The sequence below is a fragment of the Dama dama genome, chromosome 20 (assembly GCF_033118175.1).
Source record: "Dama dama isolate Ldn47 chromosome 20, ASM3311817v1, whole genome shotgun sequence".
NCBI classification, from domain to species: Eukaryota; Metazoa; Chordata; class Mammalia; order Artiodactyla; family Cervidae; genus Dama; species Dama dama.
Window position 1 is genome coordinate 107,475,572 of NC_083700.1, and position 17,037 is coordinate 107,492,608.

A 17,037-nucleotide genomic window follows, 5' to 3' on the forward strand; every position below is an offset into this window, starting at 1 on the left:
ACCTGCCTCCTGAGAAATCTATATGCTGGTCAAGAAGCAACAGTTAGAACTGGACATGGAACAACAGACTGGCTCCAAATCAGAAAAGGAGTACACCAAAGCTGTATATTGTCACCCTGCTTATTTAACTTCTATGCAGAGTACATCATGTGAAATGCTGGACTGGATGAAGCACAAGCTGGAATCAAGTTTTCCAGGAGAAATATTAATAACCTCAGATATACAGATGACACCACCATTATGGCAGAAAACGAAGAAGAACTAAAGAAACTCTTGATGAAAGTGAAAGAGGAGAGAGTGAAAAAGTTGGCTTAAAACTCAAGATTCAGAAAATTAAGATGACATCTGGTCCCATCACTTCATGGCAAATAGATGGGGAAACAGTGACAGACTTTATTTTCTTGGGCTCCAAAATCACTGCAGATGGTGACCGCAGCCATGAAATTAAAAGACACTTGCTCCTTGGAAGAAAAGTTATGACCAACCTCGACAGCATATTAAAAAGCAGAGATATTACTTTGCCAACAAAGGTCCGTATGGATTTTCCAGTAGTCATGTATGGATGTGAGAGTTGGACCATAAAGAAAGCTGAGCACAGAAGAATTGATGTTGTGAACTGTGGTGTTGGAGAAGACTCTTGAGAGTCCCTTGGACTGCAAGGAGATCCAACCAGTCCATTCTAGAGGAGATCAGTCCTGGGTGTTCATTGGAAGGACTGACTCTGAAGCTGAAACTCCAATACCTTGGCCACCTGAAGGGAAGAACTGACTCATTGGAAAAGATCCTGATGCTGGGAAAGATTGAAGGTGGGAGGAGAAGTGTATGACAGAGGATGAGATGGTTGGATGGCATCACTGACTCTATGGACATGAGTTTGAGTAAGCTCCCAGAGTTGGTGATGGACAGGGAAGCCTGGTGTGCTGCAGTCCATGGGGCTGCAAAGAGTCGGACACGACTGAGTGACTGAACTGAACTGAACCCTCAGAAGAGAAGGCCAGGAGACTTGAGTCACCTTGTGATGGTGGTGTGTGCTGGGGACTCTGGATGGTGAATGGTAACTCAACACACGTCGGATGGAAAGTGTGAATGGCACTGCTGGGGTCGTCTCTCAGGCCAAAGGTGGGATGGTCAGGGCTGGAATATTCCCTCATCTGTGGTCTTGGCCTGAAGCCTGGAGAAGCGGGGCCAGGACTGAAGGCTCAGTCCATGCTGGAATAACTGGTGGTGTTCTCTGGTTGCTCTGACCTCCAAGCCACCCTTAACCAGGCCCTGGAAGGTGCTGGAGTGCAAGGCAATAAATAGGTGGAGATCACCCCTCCCTTGGACCTTTGCAACCATCCAGTCCAAGCTGGGATTGACACAGGAGATGGCCTAGGTGGCAGGCAGACTTTCCTAAGCATGGGTGTGCTTGGATATTTACTGGATATGTTAGCACTGAACTAATGTTTTACTGACACTGTCTCCTTTTATCTCTACAATAATCCAAGGAGTGGATACTGTTCTGAGACCGGGCTGAATATGTTCCTCTTGCCCCTCAGATCTGCTGTTCCCTGGGAGCCTGAGCTGTGCTGCCTCAACAGGCTTCCTTGCCCTTGTTTCTGGTTGTGTTGGTTCAGGGGGAACACTGATTGCGTGAGCAGGAAGGAGATGGGAGAGTGAAGCCATGGTATTTGACTGCTGTGCTTCTATGCATCCTTGCAGCTCCTGTGTAGCAACCCCATCCATTGCTACCCTGCTACTAGCCCCAGAGTTCCCTTTGTGGGTTTCCTTAATCATGCCCATACCTTTGGGGCTTCCCAGGTGGTGCTAGTGGCAAAGAATCCGCCTGCCAATGCAGAGACACAGGAGACGTGGGTTCGATCCCTGGGTTGGGAAGATCCCCTGGAGGAGGGCATGGCAACCCACTCCAGTATTCTTGCCTGGAGAATCCCATGGACAGAGGCGCCTGGCCGGCTATAGTCCATAGGATCACAAAGAGTCAGATACGACTGAGCAACTAACACTCACACACACACACACACACACACACACACACACACACAGGGCCCATACCTTCAAAAATGGTCCCTCAAGGAAAACTCTTTGTAGTTCCTTGGTTTGAATGTGCCATCTTATTTCTTTGAGACCCTGACTGACTGATACAATTCCCACTGTATTGATGACAAGACTGAGGTTCTGAAAGCCTGCTCGAGGTGCAATATGGTGAAGCTGTGGTCCTGAAGTGGTTAAGCTATGATTCAACCTGGGAGGTGGGTGTCAGCCCAGCCCTGGGCCCTTTACACTTGGCTGGCCTATCCACCCCGGTAATGGCCACACAGGAGAGCAAAGGTGAACCCCAGCCTGTTCTGTCGACACAACCACCGGTCCCATTCCCCGCCTGCATTAGCTCTTGGCTCACTGCCTCCTGGATTTCTGGCTCCTGGCCTTGGCTTTGATAGTTACTAAATGTTCCTCTGGGTTAGTATAACCTTGCACCCCCCCCCCCCCCCCCCCCGCCTTTGCTTTCTGTCCTGACCTGGCTTGGATGTTGGGTGTTCCCTAAATTTCAGGTTAGCACATGGTGCTGGGAGTAGGACTGGGAACCACCTGGGCTTGGTTAGTGCAGGGGATGAGTGCATCTCTGTCTCCCCCAGACTCTGAGCTCCTTGGGGTCAGATCCTACTCCCCTGCACAGTCCTTGTGTCTGCCGGGGAGGCTGGGATGGAGAAAATGCTCCGGGCAGCGGAAGGAGCTGGACAGTACTTGGGTGAGGCTGGGCTGCATGCTGTTGGAGAAGCCTGGAGTGAGCACACAGGAGTGAAAAGTATGAGTAACAGGGATTTTGTGTACATAGGGTGGGGCTGCCCGTTGTGGATGACAATGATCAGGTTACAGAGGAGGAGGGCCGTGTGGTTTGTCTTTACAACCAGAGGGCTGTGATTGTGTGTGCTCAGGGCAGGGTCTGGTTGTAAAGTAGCGGTCCAGTTGTAGAGGGAGCACAGCGCCCTCTTGTGGCCACATGTGCAATCGCAGCATATGTATCTGTAGGTTCCATTCGCACTTGGGTCAACCCAGCCCCAGCCTGGAGCTCCATCCCCTTCTGAGGGCTGCCTTCTCTGCCCTCAAGGTCTTGTGGGTGGGATGGTTTAGTTGGGTTTAGGGTGTGTTGAGCTTGCTGTGCCTGGGGTCATGCAAATAGAGCTGCTTGGTGGCATTTGGTGGAAGATTTGGGCTAGAGATATGATCCGCAAAGTGTTAGTCACTCAGTCATGTCTAACTCTTTGCGACCCATGGACTGTAGCCTGCCAGGCTCCTCCGTCCATGGAATTTTCCAGGCAAGAATACTGGAGTGGGTTGCCATTTCCTTCTCCAGGGTGTCTTCCCGACCCAGGGGCCAAACCCTGGTCTCCCGCATTGCAGGCAGATTCTTCACTGTCTGAGCCACCAGGGAAGTGGGTGGGAGTGTGGGAGAAAAGAGGAGAGTCGACCTGTATAAAACACAGCCTTTATTGAATTCAAGAAAAATTCCTTGGGGATGTTCCTATCAGTACATCCACTTCAAGTCCCTGAGAGGCTGGCACCAGACTGAGCACGGTGTGGAAGGAAGATGGGAGCAAAGCTGCCTGAAGCTGGAGGAATGACCAGGGGCGTGGGGGCTTCCTGGAGGGCAGTGGCGGCCCAGAGGGTCTCTGGGTGTCACCAGAGCTGCCTCCTCCTCTTCCCAGGCTCACTCTCAGCCTCCAGCCCTCCACCACTGGGCGGACACTTCCTTTCCACCCCAGGAATCTGGGTGCCGCTCTGGAAGGAAGATGCCCTTTGGCCTGGTGCATCCAACCCAAGGCAAGCCTCTTTTTATGGCCTCTGGGCATCTGCACTTACTTTCCCCTGCTAAGAAGCTCATCTTACCTCCCTTAAACATTCCTCCCTGGGGGAAGCCTCTCCTGATCACTCCTTCCTCGGTTAGGGGAAGCCCTGCCAAGTGTCACCTTGTAGGCAGCAGTTAACCGGCTTCTTTCAATGTCTGTCTCCTAGGAGGGCCGCCACTGGGCCTGTGGTGTGACCTATACCAGATAGACGGCACAGTGTCCGGCGTTCAAAAGAAAAAATCTGCTAAAAACGAAATTGCATAGTGTAGTGAATTCAGAGTGGGGGCACCCAGCACCCGTAGGACCCCTCCACCGGCACCATAAGACCCTGCTTCTGTCCCCACGGGCAGCCCCAGGATGGCCCCCCACCCGGCCCCGTGGTCAGATGGGGGTCATGGTGGGTGCCGAAGCACACAGCTTGTTGTCGCGGGAGTCCGGGCTCAGGTCCCCGGCCTCCAGCAGCTTGTGGTGGCAGCGGCAGGTGGAGGCCCGGCTGGCGGAGGCGGCGTGGCCGCGGCCCCCGCGCTGGCTCTTCCTGTGAAGGCTTCGCACGACCCTGTGGAAGATGAGGTAGCAGATCTCGCAGAAGGTGAGCACGATGCAGGCGGCGGAGGCGCCCACCATGAAGTAGGTGAAGAGCTTCTTCTCGGTGGGCCGGGCGATGTAGCAGTCCACGGTGTTGGGGCAGGGCGCCACGTTGGCGCACTGCACCAGGCGGGGCATGCCGAAGCCGTACCAGAGCGTGTGCAGCAAGTAGAGGAAGAGAAATTCGATGAGGAGCTTGAAGACGAGGCTCAGCAGGTAGGTCCACCAGAGGCCGCCGTGCTTCTTGCCCGTGTTGTCGTAGAGCTTGGCGCACTGGTCGCCGTGCTTCTGCCGGTGCCGCCGCTCGCGCTCCTCGCGGTAGGCCACGTGCAGGATGACCAGCAGCGACGGGCACGTGACGAAGATGAGCTGCAGGGCCCAGAGGCGGATGTTGGAGATGGGGAAGAACTCATCGTAGCAGACGTTGGTGCAGCCCGGCTGCTTGGTGTTGCAGTCAAAGTCCTTCTGCTCGTCCCCCCACACGCGCTCCGCGGCCACCACGTAGACCAGCACGCGGAAGACGAACACCACCGACAGCCAGATGCGTCCGAAGGCCGTGGAGTACTTGTTGACTCCGCTCAGCAGGGCCTGGAGTGTCTTCCAGTCCATGGTGCCTGGGGCGGGGCGCCGGGGCCGTGCCCACCTGACAGAACAGGAAAACCCCTGTGTGAACTACCAATAGGCGACAGACACCTAGAGAACTTCTCCCTGGAGGGGGTGCATGCCAAGCCACTCCAGGATTCTTGCCTGGAGAATCCTCATGGACAGAGGAGCCTGGCAGGCTACAGTCTAAAGGGTCGCAGAGTTGGACACGGCTGAAGTGACTTAGCACACACATATGGAGCTTTTACTGTGTGCCAGACGCCTTTTAAGTTCTTTGTGTGGATGGATTCGTTTGCTCATCCCAACCACACTGAGACATCAGGGCTATTCTTACTAAGCTACAGAGAGGAAACAGGCACAGACAGGTCAAGTAGCCTGCCCAAAGTAACAGAACTAGTGTGCTGGCAGGAAGGGAATGCACACTTGCTGCTAACAATAATTATTACTTATTGAACACTTACTATGAGGCCAGGCCAGAAGCTAAACACTCTATGTATGAAAGTGAAAGTGAAGTTGCTCAGTTGTGTCCAACTCTTTGCAACACCATGGACTACAGCCTACCAGGCTCCTCAGTCCATGGGATTTTCCAGGTAAGAATACTGGAGTGGGTTGCCATTTCCTTCTCCAGGGGATCTTCCCGACCCAGGGATCGAACCCGGGTCTCCTGCATTGCAGGCAGATGCTTTACCGTCTGAGCCACCAGGGAACTCATTTAATCCTTATAATGACCCTGTGAGGTAGGTACTGTTATGCTTCTCATTGATAGATGAAGAAACTGATAATCAAATGAGAGAATGATTGCAAAGCACTCGGTACACAGTAAGTGCTCAGTAAATGCTGGTTACTCATTGTGATGTGAAATCTAGAGTGGTCAAGTCACTCATTTAAAACTAGAACTGAAATCAGAGCTGGGCTCTCTACCACCTTCTCTCCCCCTCTCCGATGGAGGTCTGCCCCAGACCAGCTTCTCAGAACTGACCTTGTTGATGCCTCACTACCTTCCTGTGAACTGGGGTCATGAAGCCCATTCTTCAGAGAGGAAACTGGGGCTCAGAAAGGGGAAATCAACCTCCCTAAGGTCTCACAGCCAGTGGGTTGTGAAGTCGGGAGACCAATTCATGCTGGGGGGGCGGGTTCGTGGAGAAGGTAATGGTCTGGTTCCTGGGGGCATCAGTTCCAGGGAAAATCTAGGGACACCCGCTGCAGGCTGTGCTGGAGCCTGAGGGAGCCCCAGCCACCCCAGCCATGCGGGACGCCAGGGCTTTGTGGTGGGGAGCCATGCTTTGTTTAAGTCCCCGGATCACACATTTTCCTACCAGTCCTGGAGTGACTCAGAGGGTGTGGACAGGTGGGTCTGCCTGAGTGCACCTAGTATCTGCCTAGAGGGTGTAGGAGCACACGCCTCTCCGTGTGTACATGTGGGGCTGTGAGCTCCTGGAGCTGCGTCTGAGCGTGCACGATGACTGCAGGACCATCCCTGTATCGCTGCTTCTCACCCCTCCACCGCCCTGCTCCCAGCCACCGTCACCCTTGCCGGTATTATTGCCACAGCCTCTTGGCTGGCCTAGAAGGCTTCTTGGGCTTCCCTGGTGGCTCAGCTGGTAAAGAATCCGCCTGCAATGCGGGAGACCTGGGTTCGATCCTTGGCTTGGGAAGATCCCCTGGAGAAGGGAAAGTCTACTCACTCCAGTATTCTGGCCTAGAGAATTCCATGGACTGTATAGTCCATGGGGTTGCAAAGAGTCGGACACGGCTGAGGCACTTTCACTCACTTGGCTGGCCTAAGTGTCTGCTCCTGGGCCCCTGGAGCTCATTAAGTTGAATCATGTCACTCCCTTGTTTAAAACTTTCTACTAGGGCTTCCCTGGTGGCTCAGTGGTAAAGAAGCCACCTGCCAATGCAGGGGACACGGGTTTGATCCCTGGTCCAGGAAGCTCGCACATGCCCGCGGAGCAACTAAGCCCGTGTGCCACGACTACTGAGCCTGTGCTCTGGAGCCTGGGAAACTCAACTACTGAGCCCTAGAGCCATAATTATTGAAGCCTGAGAGTCCTAGAGCCTGTGCTCTGCAACAAGAGAAGCTACCACGATGAGGAGACTGCACACTGCAACAAGAGTAGCCCCTCGCTTGCCACAGTTAAAGAAAAGCCTGCGCAGCAACAAAGACCCGGCAAAGCAAAAAAGCAATAACAACAACAATAACAACTTTCTGCTAGCTTCTCATCACTCTTAGAATAAAACTCCGGATTCTACATCCTCACCCTACTCTCCTACACTCTAATGAGCGCCTCTGGGGCTTTGTAATTATCCCTGTTGCCTGGAGTGCTCTTCCTCCAGAACCTTGCATGACTGGGCCCTAGTCATCCTGAGGCCTCTGCTAAAACATATTCTAATTAGAGGCTTCCCTAGATACCTGGAGGCCCTGCCCTCTCAGTCACTCTTCTCCTGCCTCCTTTATTTTCTTCCTAGAATTTAATTACCATTAGGAATTAAAGTGAAAAAGTGAAGTCGTTTAGTTGTGTCCGACTCTTTGTGACCCCAGGGACTGTAACCTATCAGGCCCCTCCAACCATGGGGTTTTCCAGACAAGAATACTGGAGTGGGTTGCCATTTCCTTCTCCAGGGGATTTTGCCGACCCAGGGAATTAGGAATTAGAGTGTTTGTTTAATCCTCTACCTCTCTGAATTTTCATGAATTTCTGTTTCACAAGGGCAATTGCCCCCTCCCAGTTCCTTCCCAGACCTTTGGGGAGGGGCAGTGGGATGTACATGGCGCCTGGAGCCACATCTGGATTCAAGCCTCAGCCCTACCCCTTCTCCTTGGGTGACTTCCCAGGTAATCTCTTTGACTTTCTTGCCTTATCACCAAAGGGAGAAAATAATTCCCACTTTCTTGAGCTGATATAAGGATCATAAAAGATCATTCCCTCCGTAGCCTGACACTCACCTGGTGGGAGTTCAAGAAGAACTGGTGGAGGTTGGAACCCCGTCTGCCAGCCCGGGGAGGAGAGGGGCCCAGACAGGTGTCTCCACCTGAGCCATCCCAGGCCAGCCCACCTGGGGGCTGTCCCTCCTTGGCCCGCACCTTCCACCTTCCAGTCCTGTCTGTCCAGTCCTGCCTGACACGCCCTAGGAACGCGACTCACCGGCAAAGAATTTCCCTCCAAGCCGAGGTTGGGGACTGGTGGAGCCGGTTCCGGTCCCCACTGCCGTCCCCAACAGCAGTTCCCTGCGATCCGCTTTGCCCATGCCCCGGGACCCACTCCACAGTGCCCACTGGTCGGCCCCACTCCCCGAGGCCGAACCCCTCTATCCCCACCCGCCACCCCCAGTTCCCATCCATTCCATTAAGTTTGCGCGACGTGGGAGGGGGTTGTCCAGGAACCTTCAGCAGCTGGAGCCCCCACCCCGCCCAGAACCGAGGGGGTGAGAAGGCAGCTGGGGAGTGGGGTGGGGGAGGTCCCTCCATCTCTTCCCCTGCACTCCCCTCCCAGGCTCAGCGTGGCCGGAAGGCAGGAGCAAGCCCCCGCCCCGCCCAGGGTCACCCGGGGGCGCTCAGCGCGCGTGGTCGCAGGGTGGGGAGGCACGCCGCAGCTTACCCGCAGCGGCGCGGCCAGCGGGGGAGCCAGGACCCCGCGTCCTCAAGAGCCGAAGCACGCGCGAGCAGGCAGGGAGCCGCGTCTCTGCAGTCGCCGGGAGGCGCGTGGCGGCAAGCACAGCCGGGGGCGGCTTAGGGGAGGGCGAGTCGGGGGAGGAGCTCGAGAGCCGCCCGCGGCGAGGGTCGGGTTCTCGTCCCGACGCTGTGCCGGGCTCCTTCGGGGCTCGACGCTCGCTCTTCTGAGCCTCGGTCTCTCCTTCGTGAGCGAAACCGGGGCATCGATGGCCCTGGGCAGGGCTGTGTGGCAAAGGCTCCAATGAGATTCGGGGCGTGAAGCGCTCCACACTGTTAAGTGCCAAGTGGTCCCCGGGCCGACTGCAATCGGGACTCGCCCACGTGCGTTACCACGGCTACTGCGTCCGCGCCCTGTGGGTCACTGTCCCCGCCTGGTCCATGGCCTCGACCCTGCGTGGGCGGCTGCCCTCCCTGCACACGTGCGTGGCTCAGGCTCCGCGTCCTGCAGTGGGGGCGGGGGCCCTGTGCCCGCAGCAGGAAGAGGCACTCTGCTGTGGAAAGGAGATGGAGCAGGGGGCATCCTCCGTGCAGGGGTGAGGGTGGGATGGGGCAGGTTGTTACCTGGAGTTACTGCAAGGGGCAGATCCTGTCTGTGTGTGCGTGGCTGGGATGGGGGGGATGGGGGTGGGGGGCGGGCGTGGCGGGGTGGTGGTGGTTAAGCGGGGGTGAGGGCGCCTAGCCTGGGCTTTAGATCCCCTGAGGAGCGGGCGGGGCCTGGGGGTTGGCCTGGGCTGAGATGGGCTGGGCTCTGAAGACAAGGCTGCTTTGTCTTCTTGACTAATGTGTCATGACTAGGAACCTCTGGGAGCCCCTGGGCCTCAGCCTTGTCGGGGAACCTCCAGGGTTTCCGGCCTCCTGAGGAGTCTGCATCTTAGTCACCAAAGGGCCCAAGGACTCCCTGTCTGAGATGATGTTGCTAGCAGGAGGGTGACTATTTATGGCTTCTCCCCAGGACTGTACTGGCTTAGGCCTCTGGCTCTGGTGTAATTAACAGCACCCCCTCTTACTCTCAAAAGTACCCCCAAACTTGGGAAGATGGATTACACCACAACCCTACTTCCTTACACCTTGTAGAAAACTATCACTGCCTTGGGGGCTCAGAGACATCTTTGGTCCAAGCACTATCGGGCAGGCTTTACTTAGTCCTCGCGCTGCCAGAGGAGGAAGGTACAATCCTTCCCACTGTTAGGAAAGAGAAAATTGAGGCACAGAGAGGTTAGGTGATTTGCCCAGGGTCACACAGCCAAGAAGGAGCAGAGCCAGCGCTGGAGGCTGCAGCTGTATTGAGTTTCTGGGTTGGGCAAAACCACAGGGCCGAGGCCATCAGAGGCCACTCTGAGAATTCTTGCTGAGACTGACCAGCACCCTGCCACCTCTGGGGCTGCGTTTCAGAGCAAACCTTGTTCTCCACTTCCTCACCTCCTAGTCCGTCTTCAGTCCTTTTGAACAATGTCGCCTCCCAAGCGTGTAACCAAACACAGCCCTGTCAAGGTCACCACGGATTCCCAGGTGCTAAATCCTGCAGTCATGTCCCTGTCCTCCTCCTGTATCTTCAGAAGAACCTGAAGATACAGGAGGAGCCGTATCACAGCTGACCGCTCCTTTCCTCTCAAAACGCTTTCTTCCCTTGGCTTCCTTGACTCCTAGTTTCCTTGTGCTTCACATCCTGCTTCCAGCCTCTCCTCTCCTGGGTGGATTTAGCCCGTCCTGGGGCTTACAGTACTATCTAGTGCCAGTCTCGATGCCCCCTGGGCACCAGACTATATACCAGGGCTGCCCTCCTGACCAGTTCTAGTTATTGTTTTTTCCTTCTTGAGATCAACGGCATATTCCGCTTGATAGATATTCCTCTTTTTTTCATTTACCCTATGGAGGTATGCTGGGTACATAGTTCTGCACTTGGCTATTTTCATGTAACAAAATATAGGACATTCCCTCTGTCAGTAGATATAGAGCTATCACATCAAGAAAATATTTGAATAGTATTTCATTTTCCCCTATAGTGTATGTCAAGCTGTTTCTTAAAAAAAATACAACTGAATAGCATGTGTGTTGTAATATATTTAATCACTCCTGTATCGATGAAAATTAAGGATGTTTTCAATCTTGTATTTCTTTCCATTGTAAACGTCATTGCAATAAGTACAGTTACACAAGCATCACTGAACACATTTTTAAAATTGTGTCTATAGGATATTCTTAGGAGTGGAATTTTGGAGTTAAAGTATGCTATTTAAAAAATTTTAAAAGTATTTATTGAATTTGTTATAATATTGCTTCTGTATTATGTTTTGTTTTTTTGGCTGCTAGCATGTGGGATCATAGCTCCTTGACCAGGGATTGAACCTGCAACCCCTGCACTGGAAGGCAAAATCTTAACCCCTGGACCACCAGGGAAGTCCCTCATTTAAAATTTTTATAGATATTGCCAAGTCTCCTCCATAGATGTATCAGTTTATGCTATCATGAGAGTGCCTGTTCCCCCATATTCTTATCACTACAGAGCATTAGCAAACTTTATGATCTTTGCTAGTAGTATCTCATTGTATTTTTATTTTGCATTTCTCTTATTATGAGTGAGAATGAGCATCTTTTCATACACTTAAGGGCCACTTGTGTTTCTTTTTCTGTGAACTGTCTTTTGCTTTTGCCCATTTTTTCTGTTGGGTGGTTGTGTTTTTAAAATTATTGATTTCCTAGGTGCTCTTTACATATTAAAGAAACACACCCTCTGTCTATAATGCAAATAACAAGGATTTTACCCTCCCCTCTAAGTCTGACACTTGTATTTTGTCTTTGCATATGGGGTTTTTGCCATGCAGAATTAAACATTTTTTTGTGTGTGTAGTCAAGTGTATCAATCTTGTCTTTTATGGCCTCTGGATTTGGTCATAATTAGACATGCCTTTCCCACTCTGAGAATTGAAAAAAGTTCTTTTCCCATGGTTTCTTCCAGCTAAAGTAGTGCTTTAATGCTATATATCAGATCACATCACTCCCCTATTAAATGCTTAGAGAGATGTACCATTACTTTTATTCTGACACCTACTCTCCTGACATTGCCCTCAAAACCCCAAGTGACCTAGTCCCGCCTCACCTGCCATCACGATTGCGGCTGCGTCACCCTGGCCTACTTTCTGTTCTGCAGCAGCCGCGTCAGTCCTCCCTTCTGCCTGGAGTGCTCTTGGGCGGCTTCCCCCTCCTCACTCAGGTCTCAGCTTCCCACAGGGGTATTCCCTGGTCAGCCCATCTGAGGAGACCTCACCCACTTCCTCAACACTCGCTCTCCAGAACATCCCTTGGAATTATTTCCAGGAGATCAGGGAGCTCCCTGGTTGCCGACGTCAGTTCCTGTTTGTAAAGTAAAAGGCTGTGTGTGAGGACTGTCGGTTACTTGGCGAGGTGGGGTAGCTGTGTGTCCAGGGGGCAGCTTGGCGCACAGCTGTGTAGGTTTGGTGTGTGTGTGGCTGTGCCTGTGTGTGCTCGTGGAGGTGACTGGTGGGGTTTTGTGAGGTTGTGTGCACGTGTGGCTATATGTGTGGTGGCGTTATTCTGCCCTGGTAACCAGCTGATTTGACTGCCCAAGTCCTATCACTCTGACCTTGTCAGATGCCCTTGCTGTTTCTGGAGTGAGCTGCAAGGGTCCCCATTCCAGAAGGCCTCATTCCAGGCCGTGCTGTCCACGCCAAGATTCTGCTTCCTGCAGAGGGGAGTATGCGTGAGGCCATCTAGGCCAGCCTCCTGTCTCAGGGTGGGGCTGTGTTGCACCCAAGCTTGGCAGCTGCCCCTGCCACCCCCACTCCCCTGCAGGCCTGCACCTGCTCTCCGGGGGCGGCAGGCCCGAAGTCTGCCACTGTGGTCTTCCCGCCCAGGCTGGGCCCAGCTGCTGATGCCCCCGGGCAGGAGCCCCTGTCTGCAGCTCTGCCCGGGCCCCGATCGGGGGGCTTCTGTCTCCTGCTGGGGTTTTCTTGTGTTTGTGGGCAGCCCTGAAGGCCTTCTCCACCCTTGAGCACAGAGGTGGGGCAGACGGAACCCTCTGGAAAGCAGGTGGGAGGAAGCGTGGGGGCTTTCCAGTCCTGCTGCTGCGTGTCTGGGGCTGTGGGTAGGAAGGGGCTAGTCCCAGAGCCGGGCTAGAATGCTGCTTTCCTTTCAGGACTTCCTGAGTGAGCTGGAACTTCTACTGCTCAACCTGATCCTCAAATAGAGGTAATCCGGAGCTTCTCTGAGTTGGGGAAGGGTTCAGGCCATCTACATGTGTCCTGGGATTCCGTCCCTTCTCACCCCCCAGGACCTCTCACCACGCCCTCTTTCTCCTCTGGTCATCACCCTTTTGTTCTTTACCCAGTCTTTCCCTTGACAATAAGCATCCTGGTATTTCTGCAGCCTAACAAACAAAACTCCCTTGACCGCGTATCTTCCACCCTCAGCCTCATGTGTTTCCTTTTTTTTTAATAGCAAAACTTCTCAGATGAGTTGTCTTAATTCCTCATCTCCTTTTACTCTCTCTCTGGAACTCTAATCAGGCTTTTACTCCACATTATTCCAACCAATGTTTCCATAGCTCAACCCCACAGTCAAGTTTCAGCGTGTATCTTTCCTTGCACCCCCAGCAGCGTTTGACGGCCAGAACATCAGTCCTGACTTTTCTCCTTCCTTTCTGGTCTTTCTTGCTAGGTCTCCTTTGCTGGTCCCACCCCCCCCGACCCCCGATCTCCCTGACTTCTAAGTATCGGGGTGCGTATTCCCAGGACTCCTCCTTTCTCACTCTCTTGGAAATGTCATCCTTCTCAGGGTTCAAAACATCACAATTAGGCTGACAACTCCTAAATACTTATCTCCAGCCCAGACCATTTCCCTGAATTCCAGATCAACCTCTCCCCCTGGACGTCTAGCAGGTATTGCAAACTTATCACCTCCCGAATTCAGCTGAATTTGCTTCTTAATAGAACTGCCAGATTTAGAAACAAAGCAAAAGGAAAGCAAAAACAAAAACCCAAACTCAGGACACTCGGTTCAATTTGAATTTCAGATAGTCCATGAGACATACTTAAAGTAAAAAAAATCAGTTGTTTATCTGAAACTGAAACTTCATTGGGTGTCCTGTATTTGGCAACCTATTCCTTAGATTCCTCTTCAGCCTTCTCTACTCATGGACTCTTGCAGTAAACAGCAATTTTACTCACCTACCTGTTCAGGCCTCAGATGGAGTCATGTTGACTTATTTTTCTCACACTGCACATTCAATGTTAGTGAATCTTTTTTTTTTTTTTCCCTCTTCTTTCCTTTCTTTCTTTTTTGAACTTGGAGCTGAGAAAGGTTTATTGCAAAGGCTGAGCAAGAACAGGTGGCTCATTCTCAAAAAGCCTCAACTCTTGATGTCTGTGAATTATTTTGTTGTTACTTTCAGATTATTTTCAGAATCGAGAAACTTCTTACTGACTCCATTAGTGTTATTCTGCCAACGTTAAAGCCATGAATCATTTCTTTCCTGCATTATTACAATAGTCTTGCAGCTGGTCACCTTGTTTTATCCATTGCCCCGTGCATCTACTGCTAACACAGCTAGTAATTTTTGTTCAAAATGATCCACTGTCTTCTTGCTCACTCAGAATGACAGCCAAAGGCTTCAGGATGGCTTGTAGGACCCTATGTGAGCTGATCCTATTCAGGCCTCACTGGAACATTCTGGCCTCATCCCCCACACCTCTTGGCTCCCACCTGCCCTTCCTCATTGACTTCCTTGCTGTCCTGGGTGCACACTGGGTCTTCCCAGCCTCAGCACCTGTGAACTCACCCTTCCTTCTAGCTGACACACTTTCCCCACAAACCTCTGCCTGGCTTGCTCCCTTGCCTTCCCTGGCCTTCCCGTTCACGTTGCAACCCACCTCCTACACCCCTGCTCCTTCCTCTCCTGTTTTATTTTTCTCCTTAGCACTATAATCATGTAGCGTATTTTGTATTTTGCTTATTCTTCTTGTTAGTTGTCTCCCCATCACTACAATCTACAGTCATTTTTGTCTTGTGTCCACTGGTGTATTCCCAGTGCCTGAAACAGGGTCTGGCACTTTGTAGACCAAAACACAATAAGCCCCAATCCTGGGGCACTGTTTAATGAGCCCCTTCTAGCTTACGGTCCCAATCTCTGGCCCTCCAGAAGTCTCTGTCTGACCGTGCTCCCTCCTCCAGGAAGCTTTTACTGACCGAGGCTTGTCTGTCTCCCTCTCTTCTTGCCACCAGGCCCAAACCCTTGGTGCTCAAGGGTCAGGTGGGCCCTTTCTTGGGGGCCGGGTGAAGCTAGCTGGGGTGAGACATGTGCAATATGCCTGAAGTCAGCCAGTCCCCTGCAGGGTGAGAGCTTGGGGAACCTTGATCCTGGGTCAAGGAGGTGATGGGCATTGGGCTCCAGGGACTAGAGCCTAGGATGGGTCTGGGTTGCAGGGCTGTGGTTCCTGAACTCACTGTTCCTGCAAACTGAGGAGGACGTGACCTAGGTGCCTAGATAGGTGGTTGGCCATTAGCTGAGCTGGGAGCACGAGAGGAGCAGAACAGGCGGGTAGAGGCCAGGGGCAGTGAACTTGCACCTGGAATTCGCTGAATGGTATTTGTGATGATATTCTGATGCATACCTTTTGATAGGGGCTGTTGGTACATTCTGATGTGGCCGGTAGAAACCCTTTGTTATGATGGGACTGCCCATAGAAGGCAGTTTCGCCCGCATCCCCTACTCCATCCATAAACCTCACTGAACTTGCAACACTTGGCCTGTTCTGGATCCTCAGGTCTGGGGTGTGCTCAGGACTGGTTGCTTCAACACAGCCAGGCTGTCCTCTGCAGCCAAATGCCCTACCGGGTGGTCTGAGTTCCCTCAGGGACACATGTGCACGGGCCACTGGAGGCAGCCGGATGTGTGGGCCTGGGCCTCGGGAAAGAGAAGAACAGTGGGAACGCTCATGGCTGGCTTGTGCAAATGCAAAATGGCGCAGCCTCTGCTGAAGGTAGCTTGGTGTGTCCTAAAATAGACCTAAATAGACCTAAAATAGAATTACCACTTGACCCAGCAAGTCCCAGCCCAGGAGTATACCTGAAAGATCTGGGAACAGAGACTCAGACAAATGCCTGGTATGAATGTTCACAATAGCAGTGTTCACAGTGGCCAAGTGTTTGAAAACAACCTGTGTGTCCATCAAAGGAAGAACAGATGAACAAAATGTGGTCTACCCGTACAATAGAATATTGTTGTTGCTTAGTCACTAAGTCATGTCCAGCTCTTTGTGGCCTAGTGGACTGTAGCATGTTCCTGTGTCCTCCACTATTTCCTGGAGTTTGCTCAAATTCATGTTTATTGAGTCGGTGATGCCATCCAACCACTTCATCCTCTGTCGTCCCCTTTTCCTCCTGCCTTCAATCTTTCCCAGCATCAGGGTCTTTTCTAATGAGTCAGTTCCTCACATCAGATGGCCAAAGTATTGGAGTTTCAGCTTCAGCATCAGTCCTTCCAATGAATATTCAGGACTGATTTCCTTTAGGATAGACTGGTTGGCTCTCCTAGCTGTCTAAGGGACTCTCAAGAGTCTTCTCCAACACCACAGTTCAAAAACATCAGTTCGTCTGTGCTCAGCTTTCTTTATAGTCCAACTCTCACATCCATACATGACTACTGGAAAAACCATAACCTTGACTAGATGGACCTTTGTTGGCAAAGTAATGTTGGTCATAGCTTTTCTTCCAAGGAGCAAGCATCTTTTAATTTCATGGCTGCAGTCACCATCTGCAGGGATTTCAGAGCCCCCCAAAGGAGTCTCTCTCTGTTTCCATTGTTTCCCCATCTATTTGCCATGAAGTGATGAGACCATATGCCATGATCTTAGTTTTCTGAAAGTTGAGTTTTAAGCCAAATTTTTCACTCTCTTTCAGTTTCATCAAGAGGCTCTTTAGTTCTTCTTCACTTTCTGCCATAAGGGTGGTGTCATCTGTGTATCTGAAATTACTGATGTTTCTCCTGGCAATCTTGATTCCGGCTTGGGCTTCATCCAGCCTGGCATTTTCATGATGTACCCTGCATATAAGTTAAATAAGCAGGGTGACAACATACAGCCTTGGTGTGCTCCTTTCCTGATTTGGAACCAGTCTGTTGTTTCATGTCCAGTTTTAACTGTTGCTTCCTGACCTGCATACTGATTTCTCAGGAGGCAGGTCAGGTAGGTGGTCTGGTATTCCCATCTCTTGAATAATTTTCCACAGTTTGTTGTGATCCACACAGTCAAAGTCTCTGGCATAGTCAATAAAGTAGAAGTAGATGTTTTTTCTGGAACCCTTTTGCTTTTTCTATGA

The 17,037-nt window shown here is 52.0% G+C and overlaps 1 protein-coding gene across 2 annotated transcripts; it reads right to left on the reverse strand.

Moving 5' to 3' along the window:
- Positions 1 to 3,484: 3,484 nt before the first annotated feature.
- Positions 3,485 to 9,001, reverse strand: GJB3 (gap junction protein beta 3). 2 transcript variants are annotated; one of them, XM_061120101.1, is made up of 2 exons: positions 8,633 to 9,001; positions 3,485 to 5,073 (listed from the first exon to the last, which is right to left on the reverse strand). In XM_061120101.1, the coding sequence occupies exon 2, from the start codon at positions 5,037 to 5,039 to the stop codon at positions 4,227 to 4,229; it is 813 nt and encodes a 270-aa protein (XP_060976084.1). In that variant the 5' UTR covers positions 5,040 to 5,073; positions 8,633 to 9,001; the 3' UTR covers positions 3,485 to 4,226. The 2 variants fall into 2 exon arrangements, with proteins under 2 accessions (XP_060976084.1, XP_060976083.1); XM_061120100.1 differs by lacking the exon at positions 8,633 to 9,001 and adding an exon at positions 7,981 to 8,110.
- Positions 9,002 to 17,037: the final 8,036 nt, after the last annotated feature.

Excerpts from the sequence above, each read along its gene's own strand:
- GJB3 (XM_061120101.1), bottom strand. The coding sequence starts at position 5,039 with ATGGACTGGAAGACACTCCAGGCCCTGCTGAGCGGAGTCAACAAGTAC.